The sequence below is a fragment of the Molothrus ater genome, chromosome 1 (genome assembly GCF_012460135.2).
Source record: "Molothrus ater isolate BHLD 08-10-18 breed brown headed cowbird chromosome 1, BPBGC_Mater_1.1, whole genome shotgun sequence".
NCBI lineage: Eukaryota > Metazoa > Chordata > Aves > Passeriformes > Icteridae > Molothrus > Molothrus ater.
In genome coordinates, this window is record NC_050478.2 from 79,337,145 (window position 1) to 79,355,393 (window position 18,249).

Sequence of the window (18,249 nt, forward strand, 5' to 3'; positions counted from 1 at the left end):
GTAATTTACAAGTCTGTAGGTAAAAGGTATTTGAAAGTTGCTTGACTGTTGCTGTATATTTAAACAGTCACCTGTGACAAGGAAACAAAGATGCCTGTTGACATAAGGATTGCTTCAGAAGGCTAAACACAAATCAGAGAAGCAGTTATAAAATTGACTTCTGCAAATACTTATGGTGCCCTTGAGTATGATGAATTGTTTCCAGCCGTGTTTGCATGTAAACAGTACCACCTTAACAACACTGTGGTTGGTAGCAGTAACTTTCAAGGCCTAATCTGTAAGCAGTAAATTCTGGTGGCTAGAGATCTCTTGTTTCTGTGGTTGTGCAATTTAATTTTCTAGCAATTTGTGTGCACACTACAACTGAATTTTAAATACAGAGATAAGGTTAATAGGTACTGGATTTATTCATGTCCTTACTATATTTTCCAGAGTTATTTTGGCATTCCTACTGAAAGGAAAGAAACAAGTGCAAACAAAACGTTGGGGGGAGTACAAAATGATGAATGTAGAAGCTTTCCCCATGGATTAGGGACTGTTCCTGAAAAACAGTGCTTGATGCTTATATCGAATAGTACAATGTTTAGAGCTGGAAGAAAGCAACTTTGGAAACGAAGCATTGGCAGAGTGATAAAGGTAAGGAAAACTGAATTTTTAACTAGGTTTAGACTAATAATTCAAATAAAGGTGTGTATTGAGGGGGAATGGCATAGAAAAAAAGCGTTTTAAAATAGGCGTAAGTGGATGATGTTAGTAGCACAATTTGTTTTGAAAGGCAAATTTGCACTGGGAGGTGTTTATGCATTTGGCTAGTGGTGCTTGTATCTTGCCCAGATTGTTGCAATGGTCTGGTAATGGTCTAATTTTGCAAATGCTATATTAGAACACTAAAGAGTTTGATGTTAGATGTGGCAACAAAACACGGGTTGACTCTGCCATGAAGGAAAATAGAAATGCAACTTCACTTTCCTCATATGTCTAAGATGGGAATAGAGTTTTGAAGGAAATGCTTAGCATTGAGAAACCACAACAGACTATAGAAGTCATTAAGATACTTAGACTCATTTTTAAAAGCTGGTTATTTAAGCAAATTGTTCCTGAGTTAATGCAATATGATAACACATGTGCAAAGCTCTGATTTTTGAGATTTAAGAGTTAGATAAGGGAACTGCCCTAATTCTTTAGGGTGTGTATTTTTTTGGAAAGAGGAAATAAAAAGATTGAAACCTGAAAATTGAAAATCAGGGTGCTTGAAAATATGTGAAATGGGGTGCAATTTACTTTTGAAGGGAAATTCATGGCCAAGGCTTATGTAATATAAAACATCTTAGCAAGTTAAAGGAGAGACAAAGGAATTCCATGCTGGTTAAATAAATTTTGGATAAGTCAGTAAATTAACAATAAAACATAGTTACTTTTTGACTCTTTCACTATTGAACTTCCCTGTAAAGTCTTACTCATCCTTAAGACTTTGATTTCAGCATGTCTAAATTCAGTGATGCACAGTATTCTGACAACAAAATGCATTGTTTGCTGGATAAAGAGTGTTCAGAACAAGTTTTATCTTGTGTGCATATGACTTGCATACTGAACAACATTCTTGGTAACTCTATTCAGGGTGTCTGCATCAGCAGCCACAGTCTGTAATGGAGAAGCTGGCAACAGTCAATGGCTGGTTTCTAAGCCTCTCATTTCAAAAAATTAACCCCTTGAATCTCTGACTTGTGCTCTTTTAGTACCCACTGCTTAAATATATATACTTTTTTAGCAGCTAGAAAACTTTTTGAAAATTTAATTTAATCTCAAATAATTTCTTCAGACTGATAGTGAGAGGTTTATGGGTTTAGGTATATGAAAGATAGATTTAGGAATCTCTGCCTTTTCTTGCTTCAGGAAAAGATGTGTAACTGGACTAATCATCAGAAAAGGACTTTTCAGTTAATGAGTTTAGCTTTGGACCTTCATCTGTTATGGGACTGTATCATATAACCTTTCTTACCTTCATAACCAAAAGTGGTAAAAGAAACCCAAAACTAAACTTGGCTGTGTTACCTGTGTTGTTCTTTACATGAAAAACTGAGATGAAGCTGTACCATGAGAAACTTGGACAATATTTCCAGATATCTAAGGGAGACAGTATTTATCTCTTGTAAATACTGCATTCTCCTCATCATGGGACATGATGATCAGAGTTGCTGCTGATACTTTTCAGGATTTGCATGTTGGTGTTACTGCATGTAACAGCAATTTCTCTTTTACCTACATAAATGATCCTCTGTGTGTTTCAGTATTCTTCTATCTTCAAATCTTAGACTTTCAGTGTTCTATAAAATTCTGAATTATATAGAGCTGCCTATTCTTAGGTAATATTTTTTGGTATAGATTCTCTTCAGGCCTATGTACTTCTGTAGTGAATACTGCAGGATTTAAAACTACAAAAACTCTTAGGCCATGGCCACAATGCTGATTTGAAGTGAGATGTGAGGGTAGCTAAAGGGGAAATGGAAGAATGAGAGGTAGAAAGCTCAGCATTTTCTTCTAATTAGTTTTCTGAGATTCCTAATCCTAAATAAAGAATATCTTAAAAATTTATTCTTTTAATAGTATGCAAATGGAAGCTCAGAAGATAGACTGGGCAGACAGTTTCCAGCATAGCCTCTTAGTGTTTTAAATACATAAACTAGTGAGTTTCTATTGAAAGCACTGAAGTTAGGTTTCCTCTACTTTTCTATGTACAATCTAATCCTAAAAGGGAGGCAGAAGTCTCTTCTAATGACTGCAACAACTAATGTGCAAGTTTGTCATTAAGCAACACTTCATTTGGGAAGGAAGTCTGTAGAAATAAGTCATCAAAATATAGAAGCATAACAGCTTGAATTGTGTTGAGTGTTCTTGCATTGCATTGTAGCAACTCTCAGGAAAAAGGTGTGGAAATTGCATAGAAATAGAAATATCCTACATATCAAAACAAATGCCTTCTAGTAGTGACCTGTGATAAATACACGTCAAAGTCTTGTATTTATCTTCATATTGTATTATTCTTCATAAAACTATAGCTTTACCATTTAGTTAATAGTTTCCTGTTTGTCTAGGCATGGTTCATTAAGTAATTTAAGTTAATTAGACTTTTAAAGTTCAGTGATATCTTAATGAATATTCTTGTTGCTGGACTTAGACAACAAATATTGCCCAGTGCTGTATGAGCAGCTATGCACACTAGCTGGTATATTTGTTATAGGGCTTGAGACACAGCAATTAAAAAAAAATTAAAACCCAGAAACAAATGTTGGGGCATGATTGCTCAGTTTGAGAAGAAGGTGATCATGATTTCAGCATATAGAAATAGCAACTTGTAGAAGAAATGGAAGCTATGAACATGTCAAGAGCATCAATATAGGTGGAGCTGATGACTTAAAAACCAGTGTAAGATGTAGTCCTGTATAGTAATAGATCTGGAGCTCTATATTGGAAACACAAGCAGAGTACAAAAGTAGTCTCTCTGTAGTTTAGGTAGAACAAAAGGCTTCTTTCTGTATTAAATAGAAACTAATTGATAAAGTATTGGTTTGTATTATTATTTTTTTAAAGATGCCCTATCTGTTGTGTTCAAGTTACTGGAACAGTAGTTTTGAGTATTGTTATCATCTAGTGTGAATGGAGCCGATTCAGAAAAAATGGTTGCTTTTTGCATGTCTAATGAGGAGGAAAATTTCTGCTCATGTTTAAAAGCATTTAGGAAAACCCAATCCTGTGATGACACTTCACTTTCAGGAAACTGAAAGCTATGTTAGGGTATGAGGGGGTAAAATAGCACAAAGTACATGTATAAATTAATATGCTACTGTGTTCTTCAGACCTATCTGTGTAAAGAATAGGATTTTTAAGTTTGCCTTTTATATGGAAAAATATTTCAGATGCATTCAGCATTTATGAAGGCATGGTAGTAGTTACAAGTTTTCCAGGTATTTGAAAATTCCTTCAGAAAGTAGGAAAGATATTTACATAAGGGTATAAAGTATATTATGCAGGTCCTTTTGGCTCTGCAAAAGCTTGTGGATAAATCACTTATGCATACTTTATAAAGTTACTAGTTTTCTCCTAATCACCAGGGAAATAAGAATTGAATTTACCTCCAATGAAACATCATTCTAAATTTCTTTTGAAAATGAAATTATATTGAATCTTGTAACCCACAAGCACAATAATACCAGTAACTATTCCAGAAGGCTATTTTGTCTATAATGTAATGAGGTGTGTTACATATGGGATTTCAATTTAATTAGAAGAGTAGGCTTACTGCTTGAAGAATGGTATAATAGCTATAGTTAAGCACATTTGTAAACACTTGTGTACCTTGAGGCTTGTGGTTTGTTTTACTTCTCATTATATTAAAGAGATAATGTATAAAACCCTAGCTTCCTCCAGCAGCATCTGTCTTTATTAGAAAGTGCTTACAATATCTTCCACAAGTAACAAAGATCAGTCAGAATCCTGTCTTGACTTGATGGTCATACGTGACTAGACTGAAAAGCTGAGACAAAGGTCTTAGGGTGTTGAAGGTAACATGCAGAATAATGGAGCTGTACATGTAAAATACTTTTTTTTCCCTACAAAGCCTTTCAACAAATTAGCTTTCTGTACAACATTATTTGTGATAGAAATGTTGTGATAAACCTGAAAATGGAACACTGGAAACAAACTGTAAAATTGTAACAAACATTGCTTCTAAAATTTTCACTTGAGTGCCATAGAAACATAAATCACAAGCGTGGATTGAATGTAATAGCCTTTACTTTTAAAAAGAAATTTTAAAGCTTTCTTTATTTTTGTCTTCAAATTAGACTGTGAATTTTTCTTTGTCCACTTTGTATTTAATAACAGCAAAATCTCAAGGATGAGAGGGAGGCTAAACGTGCTCGTCTGGATGGCAGACATGATTACTTACTGGATATTGTTGCCTCTTGTGTCAATCTGGACAAAGCAGAAGTAGAAGATGCTATTCTTGATGGAAACCAGGTAATCTGATGAATTTGAAAGTGAAGCTCTTAGTATACTTTGGAACTAATATTACCATTAAATTCTTGGTGAGACAGTTTTCAGACTTCACACCTGAGGTCACTCATGTCTTCTCCTTGAAAAAATATTTTTCAGCATTTTTAATTAATTTGAATAAAAGTGTCCTTAATTCCAGGACCTATTGTAACAATATTGATTTTTAAGTTGATTAGAATTTCCCCTTTCCAGTGATTATAGTTAATATGCTAAAACTTGTGACTGTATTTCATAGTGAAACCACAGTGTGAAGTCTCCCAGTCCTTGAGTATACAGCACAGAAAGGTTCAAGAGTCCTGTCCACAGCAGGTTGCATGTTGTTGTTTCCATAAGGTTGCCAGCATCTGTAAGACTGTATTGCAATCTAGATCAGCAAATTAAAATAGGTAGAAGCTACTTGACAAAATAGAATGGCTTATGTGATCTGTGACTGCATGAGGGCTAATACAAACTCATATACTGAGACACTGAAAAATATCACTTTTTAAACAAGCTAGGTAGATGGAAGTAGATATTTTACTTCCTGACACTAAAGTAAACATGGCTGTGGTTTGGGTTTTTTGTGGTTTGTTTTCTCTTGTATTCTCTTTCCATCTGCATGCCTTCAATTTAGGCATTCCATTTCAGTGCTAGTATTGTTGAGAAACTGAAGAAAGTCCAGTGGAAGACCAGTAGGAAAGAGAGGGACACAGGGCACATGAAGTATGAGATGAGGGAGAAGAAGAGGTTGAGTGGCAGTCAAATAGTAGCCTGCAGCTGCTTGAAGACTATTTGTAAAGATGACAGAACTGAACTATTCTCACTGGGTGCAGATGGTAACTCCAAAGATAAAGCCACATCTTGCAAAACGGCCACCAAGAGACCCTTCTTCACTAGGAGGATAATGCAGCATGGGTGTAGGTTACTTCAAGTCAGTTGTGGAATTTCTGTCCTTGGGGTTTTTGAGACTCGGCCTAGAAAAAGCGCTAGATGATTGGAGCTGTTGGTGACACAGGAAGCTGGCCTCAAGACCTCCCAGAGGTCTCTTCCAACATTTCTATGAATTCATGAGATACCATATGAGTAGTGCAGAGCACTGTCATGCACATTAAAAAGCAGAATTTGTTTCAGCCTTTGTGCATTCTATCTCTAAATGTGTTTCCTGGCAAACCATAGTGCCTGAGAATAGCTGTCAGATGAGGAAAATATTGGCAATTTCTACACTTGGAAAGAGAGAAGTGTAATAGTTGTTTTGACCTCATCTTGAAGGGCTCAGCCAAGATTTTCTGGAATAGCAGCTCATTATCTTGGTGTAACTGAGGCTTGTTATTAATGGAAGAGGGATAATTGTGGCTTTCTTCCGGCTTCTGGTGATCATCTAGCCTTTTTTTTACACTAGAAAGCACAAATGGCACCACCTAATGTTTCTGAAGATGAACTTGAAGGAGCCTTTTCTGCTAAAGATAGCTATGTAGCTAGGAGCTACATGGAAGAATGACTCAGATCTAGAAAGATAGTGGATGAGGCCAGACTTTCAAATGCTGAGACATGGATCAGCATATTATCATAAAACAACTCAGTTTCTTCCTCAGCCTGTATGGCCTATACATGAGATTTGTGGACTGCACTACCAATACATGCTTCAGAGATGCTTGATGGCAGCCTTGAATTGATGAAGAACTGTTAAATTTTCTTGATGCTTATAAATATGTAAATAGGCAAAGGCTTCCCCTGTTGCTGTGATATGAATCAAATCAATGACATATTATCTCAACATGATTTCAAACAGATAGAGTGCATGAACAGGTTCCTGGCCCCTGGAGGTCTGCGTCATCTGATGTTCTGCTACCAAGATGTGGAAGTAATGGATACAGGTAAAGCAACTTATATTCTCCTGCAACATTTTACAGTTGTGCTGAGCAGATGTTCAAGGAAAAAGAAAATAGTCAAGTTCTTATAAACTGGGACTTAAAGCAAGACAGGTTTGGTCACACCAAGACATTGATCCTTGCTCATGAAATGACGATTGATAAATTACCAAAACTTATTAGTGCACTTCTGCATGTTGCTGCTATGAAGCAGGAAAGTACTTCCTTGTGAGCTCAGCAGCTCTTGCCGTGGCAATTTGTTTTTGATAATTAAAAGGTGACTTTCACACACGGTGAGCAGTGACAGATGCCATTCGTCTCCCCTTCAGTCATGCCACCTACTGGCCCTAGAAGCCATCCACATTTCTTGGCACATGACCATCCATCTAGGTGGTCCTGTTACATGACAAATGGATCTTCATGAGGCCCACATTATGAGTAGGAGGGGTGTTAACCCAGAAATCCCTTCTGCATGTACCCTTTTACCGAGTGCACCCATATTCCACACTTCTGGGGGAAACCTCTTTCTCCCTTACCCTGGAGGTAGCTCAGGACCCCTGTGACAAGGACATCCTCCTTTTGCCCATGTCTCCTCTCCCAGAGCCTCCAGTGCTGCTGCTGTTGGGACCAGCCAGGTGCTCTGTGACCTATCAGAGCCTGTGACTGGCTGGTGGAAGCTCACACCACTTGACTACCCTGGATCTACATGAACAGCCCTGTAAAATTATCTATGCTTAGCTGTATAAATGTGTTTATACATAGGTAAACATATACCTAGATGAGTGTACAAATATAGATTTAAATTTCATACGTTTTCAGTATATATGTGTCCATTTTCTTCAGTAAATCTGTATATATCTAAAAGGGATGAAAAGACTATTTAATATTATATAAGCAACTTCAAAAAAAAAGTTTCAATGCACACAGGAACGCAGTTAAATGAGAACACAAACCCAATCACTAACTTAGAAATCTGAGGAGCAAGTTTTAACATGCCTGAGATGAAGTCGTGAAAGTATGAAAGAGAGTGTGAGGCAAGGGTCAAAGCCTGGGAATCTAATGAATGTTGCCCATGCCCACCAACAAACCAATCAGATCACACTACAGTATGGTATGATTTTGGTAGCCTTTTGGGGCTTGGTGCTAAATATAGGCAATATGAAAAACAGTAGAAAAAAACCACATAAGCAAAACTCAAATGAATTCACAGTAAGGAGTTCATTGGGTAAATATGAAAAAGTCCCTAGAACATCATGCACAGGAGGAAAAAGAAGTTAAGAAACAAAAGGTAGTGATGGAGAAGACAGTGGGGATTAAGTGAGCGGGCTAGAGACTGACTTTGCCCACAGCTGTAAGTGCAGTCACTTGTAATACTGTCAGACAGTAAAACTTCTGACAGTGTTACAAGTGCTGTACATTCTGCAGTATTACAAATGCTGTACATTTTCCCTTTGTAGGTGGAGCAGAGTTTGTAAAAGAATTATCTGTGTTGATTGTTTAGGGCTGTGGTTCACAGGCTGTCAAAGCAAAAATCTCAGTTGTGGTGGTAGCTACTAACTGCTAAAGCTAAGTGAATTTTTGTGGCATTGCATGCACCCTCTTGGGAAGGGCACTTACTATGCCACCTCATACACAAGCTGGTTTTCTGACCCTGATGTGGATCAACCAACATTTGTGTTAAGTCAGAAGACGATCCCATGAAGGGAGTGTACATGGAGTTTTGTGTTTCTGCAGAGCAGGAGACCGTATCTCTGAGTTCAGGAAGATCTATTTCAGAGTCCTAAGGTGTCATTTAAAAGTTTGATATCTTGCAGTGTTTTGAAGATCACTATTCATGTGAATTTTAAAAACTGCTAGCACCCTTTTCAGTAAGAGTACATCTTTTCTAAAGAGACTGCAGGTTATACCACCTACTTCACCCCCACAGATTGTGGGAAAACTCTGATGACTTTTGCTGGTCTTGCCTCTGTAATTACTTGTGGCACTTTGACCCTGGCCGGATGCCAGGCACTCACAAAAGCTGCTCACTCACCTTCCCCTGCTACAACTGGATAGAGGAGAGAATTTATTGAAGGTTTCATGAATTAAGATAAGGAGTGGGAGAAAACACTCCAAGGACAAAACAGGCTTGATGTAAAGGTACAAAGTGAATTTATTACCAACTAAATCAGAGCAGGATCATGAGAAGTAAAATAAGCCCTTTAAAAGCCTTTAAAAACACCTTTTCTTCCCCCAACCCCTCCCTCCTTCCCACCGACAGGGCAGGGAGGGAGGGCGTGGGGGTTTTGATCAGTTCATCACCTGAGATTTGCTTTCATATCTCAGGGAGAGGAGTCCTTCCCGTGTTAGGCTGTGGGATCACTCCCATGGGAGACGGGTCTCTGTGAACTTCTCCGATGTGGTTCCAATCTCATGAGCAGCAGTCCTCCCAAAACTGCTGCAATATGGGTCACACTTCTGCAGGGTGCAGTCCTCCAAGGACAGGCTGCTCCAGCCTGGAAGCAGGGACCCCTCTCTCTGGATCACACCCCCCTCTCAGCATCCACTGCTCCAGCATGGGCACCTCCCCATGTTCTCATCACCTCCTTTTCTCTGGCTGGATATAAAACTGCGCCCCAAACTTTGTTTTGCTTTTCATCTCAAATATGTTATCACAGAGGTATTACCACCATCTCTAACTGGCCCAGCCTTGGCCAGCAGCATCTCCATCAGGGATTGGCTCTGCCAGACATGGTGGAAGCTTCCAGCAGCTTCTCACAAAAGGACCTCTGTGGCCCCCTCACTACCAAGAACCATGCAAAACTGAAACATTACTGCCGTATAAAGATAGCCCAAGTTCATTAGCAGGAAATACGTCAAATTAATAAAATTTACAGAGTCAGGTGTTTTGCTGGGACAGAGCCCTTGTTGTAATTCTGAGGTATATGAAAATGAGACTTACTCAGAGCTGTGGTGAAAAAAGGGAGAAAGATGATGTGAACAGAAGGATGGGGAGGGAACTTATGGTGGCCACCTGATCCGAAACAGAGATCCCTGGTGCAGATGGTCATGTACCTGAAAGAAAAAAATGGGCAGAGGGGTCTATCACTTCTTGGATGTTGTCCTTTAACTGCTGGTATCAACAACTTACTTTTTCATCTTATTGTAGTAGTGCCTCACTGAGATGTGTATGCATGCAAGTTTACTCTGAGGTAATGCTGAAAAGCTAGTAGCAAGTAGCTAGTAACAAGTTTTTGTGACCAAAACATATGAGAAATATTTTACTCCCAAAGACACTGCTTCTTCTTAGTGACCCTTTACGAGTGCTGCCAGCAACCTGAACATGGGAGCAGTATATTCATGTTGGTGGAAGAAGAAAGGACGAGGAACTCCCTTGTAACTCCCTTATTGTTTTTTGTTTGTTTGCTTTTGCCCCAGAGAATCTGCTGTGGCCTCTTTCTCCTTGTTTTCAGAAGCAGCCTATTTATTTCTTTTTTTTTTCCGTTATGTTTACATATTTTTAGGGAAGGACAGTTGAAAATAGCTTCTCTAAGGTGTAATATGCATCACTACATTTTCTGATTTTTAATTTTTCTTTTTCAAGTAAGAGATCATTATCTACAGCTGCATGATAGAGCCCATAAAAGGACCTTGAGCCTGAACCATTATTTAGAAGGAATAGAAAAAACAAATAAATGAATAGAAATGAAAGGCTTTTGATGCAAGAATGGCAAAACTAGATGAAATATTTCTTACTGTGCCATGAAGACTCTGAATGCTGTGTACTTTCTGTGGATAGTTCTGTGGGATGCTTCCAAGAGACTGGGACTCAGGCACAAATAATGACTGAACTGTTTGTGTAGAAAACTCTTCTTTGAATAAATGATCAATGGGTCTTAATTGTTTCTTTGTTTGAATCTGTAGAGTACTTTGGCCTTCCAGGAATAGGAATGAACTCTCATTTGACCAGGAAGAAGAAACTGAAAGTATTTGTGACAGAGGGAAAAGACATTGCTTTAACTGGTGTATGCATTTTCTTCATTAGATCTAGTTTTTCTAAACCAGTCACAACTGAGAATATCTATCAAGTAAGTCAGTGACTGCTCATCTCTGTACATAATCTTGTTTAAAATTTGTTTTTATGATGGGGTATTTGCTCTTGGCAAATGGCAATTTGACAGCTCTTGACACGGAGGAATGAGTAAAAGGACACACAGGTGGGTTAAATGAACCAGGACAAAAAGGGAGGGGGATGGAAATAAAGATATTATCTTGTGGCAGCAACTTTTTCATTGGTATGAGAAAAAGGGTACAGAGGAAGAAAATTTAAGACAATCTGTAATGGCAGAGTAATTAGTCAATACCTAAATATTAAGGTGTTAAATTTCAAAAAATTCTAGCAAATTAATTTGAAAAACAAAAATTATTTTACTTTTGAGAGTGCATATGTAAATGTATATAACTAAGTTTTTACTGGTGAAAGACCCCTTGTATTGTCTCTTTTACAGGAAGTAAATTTTAATATGATGGATATAGGTCGAGATGGCTTATTAAAAAGTGTTGAGCAGTTGATATCAGAAATATTCATTCCAGCCTTACAGACTATGGACCGTGGCTGGGTTGAACCTCAGCAAGTTCCCAATATTAAGCAGGACTTCCTTCGTGCCCTTGAAGGATTTGTTAGTGTCCTATCAGGAACTCAGCAAAGTCTGTTGGAAAAGGTAGTATGTTCATGTGGGAAATAGAAAGTGAGTTAGCTATAGAATGTCTCTAGCTCTGGACCTTTTGAATTAACTGCTGCTGTAGATTACTCATAAAATTTGCTTTTGTTAAATTGGAGGATAATCCAACACTTCTGTTCATTGTCATCAGTAACTCATTATGCTTCAATCTGTAGTTTCAATAGTTCTGTAGGTGCTTCTGTTCTTGTTTATTCTGGGGCCAGTTCTTTAGAACTATTAACTTCTTGACTCCCCAATGGCTGTGGTCACTCTTAAATGTTGAATAATTAATGTATGACAAACTGTTAGTTTCTACTCAGCTTTTGTGAAGGAAAAGGCATGAGAGCACAGCTGCCTGGTTGGTGAATTCTTCAGATTCTGGATTCTAGAATTTCCCACTTCTGGCTCGAGTTTAATTTAGAAATATAAATATATTTATCTATATAACAAGTGAGATACCCCAAGGAGGGCAATGAGTTAAAGTTCCTAGGTTATTTGTCATGAACATTCAGCATTTAATTTTTATTAAACTTTTATTTTAGGTCAGCCTGAAGAAATGTGAAACATATGACCTTAAAACTCTAAGAGGACCTTCAGATTACTTGATGGCTGCTGACAGCATGGAGATTCTTGAAAAAATAGAAGTCTGCATGAGAGAATGGACCAAACAAATTGAACAGGTGATACATGGGACAAATGTGAAATATAACCTCTGCATCTTGGCAGACGAGTTTAATCCTGTTGTTGTTACAGCTGCCTTTCTATAAATTTGGATGAGTTCAATCTCTTTATTTTAAAGTACTACTGGTATATTTTTTGTGCTTTTACTTCTCAATGGAAATATTACTGAGAGCTTTTTCCATCTGCTTGTTAATATGGGATACACACTTTGGGAAGCTTAGTCCCCTGTCTTTGACAATTACCTGTTAATAAACTACAAAGCAGTTAGTAGTTTCCATGGATTTAATGAAAACAAAAAGAACACAGTAATTGAGTGAACCCTGTTTTCAGTGGTCACATTTGTACTTTGAAACATGCTTCGCAGGTGATTTGCAGAAAATGTAACTGTCTGTAACAGCGCTCTTGGAACAGAAGCAACAGAATCTCTTTAAGTTGGAAACGAAAGGACCAAGCAAAATCAAATTTCTTATATGAGGTGGAGGCTAAGTTAAGTAATTTATCAGGCGAGGTTAATACCACTTGTAAAAGAAGAATCAATCCATGCTACCTCTGCAGATAAAAAATATGAGCATCACTCACATTACTTTATGATAAAAGTTTCTTGCAGAAAATGACCAGTTGAGAAAAGAAGCAGATGACCTTGGACCACGAGCAGAGCTTGATTATTGGAAAAAGAAATTGTCAAAATTCCACTACCTTATGGAGCAGCTGAAGAGCCCAGATGTGAAGGCAGTGCTTGGAGTACTCACTGCTGCTAAATCCAAACTGCTGAAGGTTTTTATTTTAAATTATGAGAGATATAAATACTAGAAATGCTCTGTATACCCTAGCTCATTTTGATAATGTATGTAACAGTGCTGGTGGGGAAAACATTGAAACATCTCTGGCTTTTGTTTTCCTTCTCTATTCCTTAGCCTGAGTAGATAAAGTTTAAATCTAGTTCAATTTATTGAGAAAGACTGGGAATCCCCTCAGGCTAAAGGCTGATAATGTACTTCATCCACATGGCTCAAGAGGAATAAATAATTTAATATTTAAAAAGTTAATTATTAAATCAGAATATTGAAATAATGAACTGGATATTTAATGACAAAAAAATTAATCTCCCCATTTTAAGCCTCATTTTTATGTTGTTACAGTGCCTGTCAAAATTGTTTGTGGAATCATAACTTCTTACATTGACATAACAAATTTAAAGTCCCATCACCAACAGAAAATAAGTAAATAAAAAAATCTTGTCTCATCAAAATGACATGTGGAACAAATCCATAATTATACATCCATAACTCATATATCTTACAGCAACTTGACTGCACACTACCATTGACTATTTAGCTGAGTGGCGTAAATCAGCTGTCTGATCACAGCCAAGTTACTGAACCAAGACAAGGACCCCTTCTTGGGTGAACAAGTATAATTCTGAAATAAAAGATCTGTGCTTTCAAATGCATTTAGAAGCTAATGACAAACCAAAATGATCTCAAAACATTTTTTCCCAAATGCATACTTTTATTTTTTTTCAACTTTCTGTTCTTAGAAGTGGCGAGCGTTGGATATTCGCATCACAGACGCAGCAAACGAAGCTAAAGATAATGTGAAGTATCTGTATTCTCTGGAAAAATACTATGACCCATTATACAATAGTGATCCTGTAAGCAGAACTTTTGAATTCTCAACATACATGTATTGAGACAAGCAACATGAATATATTCTGTAAGATGAGTTTGGAAATGAAACAAAAAATTTTACAAATGCAACTCCAGTTTGAGATTTTGTGCAGTTGTCGTAAAAGCTGATTAATGGGAGTTTCTGGCTACAAAATAAAGTACTTATTATTTTCACACCATAATATCTGTAAAGCTCTAGTTATGATGAGCAGACTGGATTCTGTGCTATGGGAGAAAGTGAATTCCTTAAGATTAAAAATAAAGAAAAGTAAACCTAATGCTATGATAAAGACAAACTTTTATATTTATTTTGGTGGCCAAGTACTGGTTAGACTAACATTTATAGGGAAATTTTCAGCTTCTTGGGTTGGGAGAAGATAAATAGGATTATGTAAATATTAAGACAAAATTATAAATCACCTTCTCATACTATATAATGAGAATGTGTAGGATCGTGCAAGCATAAGATGCAATAAACAAAACCAGCCACCCTAAAGTACAGGACTGGAGGAGTCTTCTTGTCCCATTATCTGCTAAAATAGGTGGCAAATAATTGATTTTATTAAAACTGGTTTTGAAACTGGCTGTGTATGTGTCTTGCTAGTTAAAGAAATATAACTGGTAGCCATGAAGACTCAAAACTTGGACCTATCCTGGCTTCCTCTCTCTCCTCTGAAACTTCTTCCAAAACCAAATTGTTTCCAAAGGGTGCTCTGGGCAACCATGTTTGTTTCCGTTTACTGGGTGATATTAGAACAGCGTGTTCTTTCAGTGTTTGCAATCTGCTATTTGAGTTTCTCTATTGAAAAGTTATTGGGTTATGATACCCATAAAAACAGAAAAAAGCTTGGTGAAGGGGTTATCTTTACATGCAAGCTTATATCAGGTTTAGCAACAGAGCATATAAACATATTTTTTGTGGAAAAAGTTCTTTTGCAGAGGGCTTTACTTCTACCAAATCTCACTTGCTGATCTGAATTTTTTCAGCCAAGACTCCAGTGAAAATTTTTCCCCGAAATTAAATTGTAGAGCTTGGGGAATGATGTAGAACAGGCAGCTCTGCAGGAGAGGCCCATGTAGACAGGGACAGAACCATTCCAAAGACCATGTTCATTATTCTCCTGCATTCACTAATTATGGGTTATGATAATGGGGGGTAATAGAGGTACTGAGCAGACTTCAAACTGTGTGTTTCTTTCCAGGTGTCCATGCTGGATGCTATTCCAGGACTCATAAATGCAATTAAAATGATTCAGAGTATCTCTCAGTATTACAACACTTCTGAAAAGATCTCCTCACTGTTTGTGAAGGTTGGTGCTCAGCAGGAAAAGAAATATTCCCAAATTTTTTTCTGTGTTGTTGCTTGAGTACAAGAGAAAACACAAAGGAACCAAGCAATTGGGGAGACAGCACTTCAGTCACTTTAATGCTGCTTTTTGAACATATAAAGAATTGGAAATAGTGATAAACTACTTCAAATTCAGGACTTTTTTGTCCTAAATTTAGGACAATTTAGTTTATGAATTTTTTTTTACAAGTTTTGCCTGTTATCAATGGGATTTTTTTGTAGAACCAAGCATGTTAAATTCATATTGCCCTTAAACCCCCACATGTTTGCAAAAAGAAGAAAATGGATAGAAAGGACAACCTATTCTTTACTATTTATACTCTCATGGGCTCTTGATTTTACCTTAGCTTGAAGACCAGACAAAGACTTATGACTTTATAGCCTTCAATGCTATCTCAAGGTTGGTACAAGATGTGTAGGCTTAGCAGGAGCACAGTTAACCAACCACATTTTTATGTCACGTTCTGGAGGCCTGGGTGTTGCAAGGAAGACAGTCTACCGATGTGCCTGGTATTTGGTATCCCTGTTTGTCAGGCTTTAGGTCAGCAGACTCAGAGGAATGGGAGAGAGAGAATGGCAAGACCTGCTTTATCTTGGAATGCTGCTTTTTTCACAAAGTTAAAACTGCTTTTAGGTGACCAATCAGATGATCACAGCGTGTAAATCTTACATAGCAAATGACGGCACAGCTACCATCTGGGATCAACCACAGGAGAGAGTTGTGGAAAAGCTACAAGCAGCTATTAGACTTAAACAGGTAGGTGGGAAGAACATATAGGAAACAGACTATAAGGTGATATTTAGGAGGGCAGGAATAGGAAAATTTTATGAGGGAAAGCACTGTTATGGTGAAGAAAAAATGAGTTAACTGAAAAATATCCACTGGAGCTGGAATGTTTATGCTAGAGATAACAAGGAATTTGGTCTGTTGATCTTCTGGAAACAGAATTTTGATGCTTAGTCTATCTTAACTGTGCTTATAAGAGAATTGCTTGGATTTTCATGCCTTTGTTTCTCTATGTAGTGTCTTCTCACTTGATGTGGAGAGTTATGAAATAGAAATTAAAACAAGGAGAGTTACTAAACTGAGTATATTCCAAAGATGTGTGGACAAGCTATACATTTAGAAAGGGGAATTTAGTGAACTGAGATGAATCCAGCTGTTCAGTTGACCTAGACCTGTAAGAAAGACAGCCTTTGTTTTTTTTTTTTTTTTTTGAATACACTTCTGTGATAATTTTTTAGTTTTATTTTTCTTTGTTCTTTTTTTCCCCTAAAGCATAGTATTATAGGATAGTTTGGCTTGGAAGGGTCTTCAGCAGGTATCTAGTTCAACCTTCTGCTCAAAGCCAAAGCAAGGGCAGTATGAGATCAAACTTGGTTTCCCAATCCTTTATCCAGTCGTGTCTTGAAGTTCTCCAAGGATGGAGAGATTGCACAGCCTTTTTGGGCATCCTTTTTCACTGTTTGACTGTCCTTGGGATGAAAGATTCTCTCCTTATATCCAGTCAGAACCTCACCCATTTCAATTTCTGCCCTTTGCTTCTTGGCTTTCTGTCCATGTGTAACTGTAAAGAAGAGCCTGTCTGTCTTTTGTAATATCCCTGTACATACTGGGAGCTTCATATAGGCTTTCTGCATTATTTTTATTCATTCCCAATATGTACTGGCAGGACTACAGCTTCATCCTAATACCTCCTGAAGCAACAAATCTTGCCTAGTTCTAGCATAAATTAGTATAAATTTGTATGACATCTTACCATCAGCAATGAACACTAAACTTGTCTTTTTCTATCAAATTGTCCAGTTGCTGCATGAAAATATGTAGAAAAATGAGGTATTGATTTGAGTCTTATAAGTTCCAGAAACTTTCAGAAATTCAATAGATTAAAATATAAAATTTGAATCAGGAATAACATAGCAAAATCTAGACCCTTTGTATTGATACCTCCAAGTGAGGATATGCATACATAAATGTGATAAAAAGAATTAACATTTTATTATAAAGAGAGCCACTATTGAAAGAAACCATTTCAAGCACATCTGTTGACTATGTACTTTGACTTTGGGAAGAATTTAGCAAGTTTGGAGTAAGGTTTGTGCCTTGTTATGAATTCAGGATGAAAAGTGGATGCTGTTATGGAGCAGCATTAAAACTTCAGGATGTAATTTGTTCTTGAAAGGGATTTTTGAACCTTGATTACTCAGTAAAACTGCTCAGCATGCAAACATTTTCAATCTCTAGAAACTGGGCTGTCATCTTGGTTATTCAGTAAACACATCAAACCCTGCTATGAAATGGAGGGAACAGAATTTCATGATAGCTAAGGATATATACAAATACATACATGTGCAGTTTGGTCATTTGATGAAGTGTTTAATCCTGTAATAACATTGATAGGTTAGTTTTCAGAGGCAAATTCTGTTATTCTCTTTATAGTGTTCATGATTGTTTATTGATGAAACTCCTACTTGCAATCAGATTAGGATAATACCTGTGTAAATTTTGTTCTAGCTAAAGATAGTACCTTTTGTTATACCCTTGACATTCTTTAAAATTCCTTGTTTTAAGGAGTATCAAAATTGCTTCCACAAGATAAAAGAGAATTTGGAAGAAAATCCAACTGAAAGACAATTTGATTTTAGTGAGATGTATATATTTGGAAAATTTGAAGCCTTTCATCGTCGTCTAGTAAAGATAATAGATGTTTTCAATACTATGAGAACCTACTCAGTTCTACAGGAATCTAAGATAGAGGGACTGGAAGGAATGATCACAAAATATCAGGTACACATTAGATTTTATATATTGGGTCAGTCTAACTTGAACCTTTATGAGAAAATATGAAAATTAGGGAAGTGTTTATTGAGAGAAATTAACTCTTTAATTGTGCTAAAATTACTAGATAATAGCAATGTAAATATGTGATTACTGGGGAAATGAGCAAACAAGA

At 37.0% G+C, this 18,249-nt stretch overlaps 1 protein-coding gene across 1 annotated transcript in view; it reads left to right on the top strand.

Moving 5' to 3' along the window:
• The first annotated feature begins 579 nt into the window (after positions 1-579).
• DNAH5 (dynein axonemal heavy chain 5) overlaps positions 580-18,249 on the top strand; it is a 115,525-nt gene continuing 97,855 nt past the window's right edge. Inside the window, exons 1-11 of the mRNA XM_036378685.2 lie at positions 580-636; positions 4,882-5,016; positions 6,821-6,905; positions 10,803-10,966; positions 11,387-11,599; positions 12,142-12,279; positions 12,878-13,054; positions 13,818-13,931; positions 15,150-15,257; positions 15,930-16,052; positions 17,868-18,083. Coding sequence (XP_036234578.1) covers positions 580-636; positions 4,882-5,016; positions 6,821-6,905; positions 10,803-10,966; positions 11,387-11,599; positions 12,142-12,279; positions 12,878-13,054; positions 13,818-13,931; positions 15,150-15,257; positions 15,930-16,052; positions 17,868-18,083 — 1,530 coding nt within the window. The remainder of the gene's footprint in view (positions 637-4,881; positions 5,017-6,820; positions 6,906-10,802; positions 10,967-11,386; positions 11,600-12,141; positions 12,280-12,877; positions 13,055-13,817; positions 13,932-15,149; positions 15,258-15,929; positions 16,053-17,867; positions 18,084-18,249) is intronic.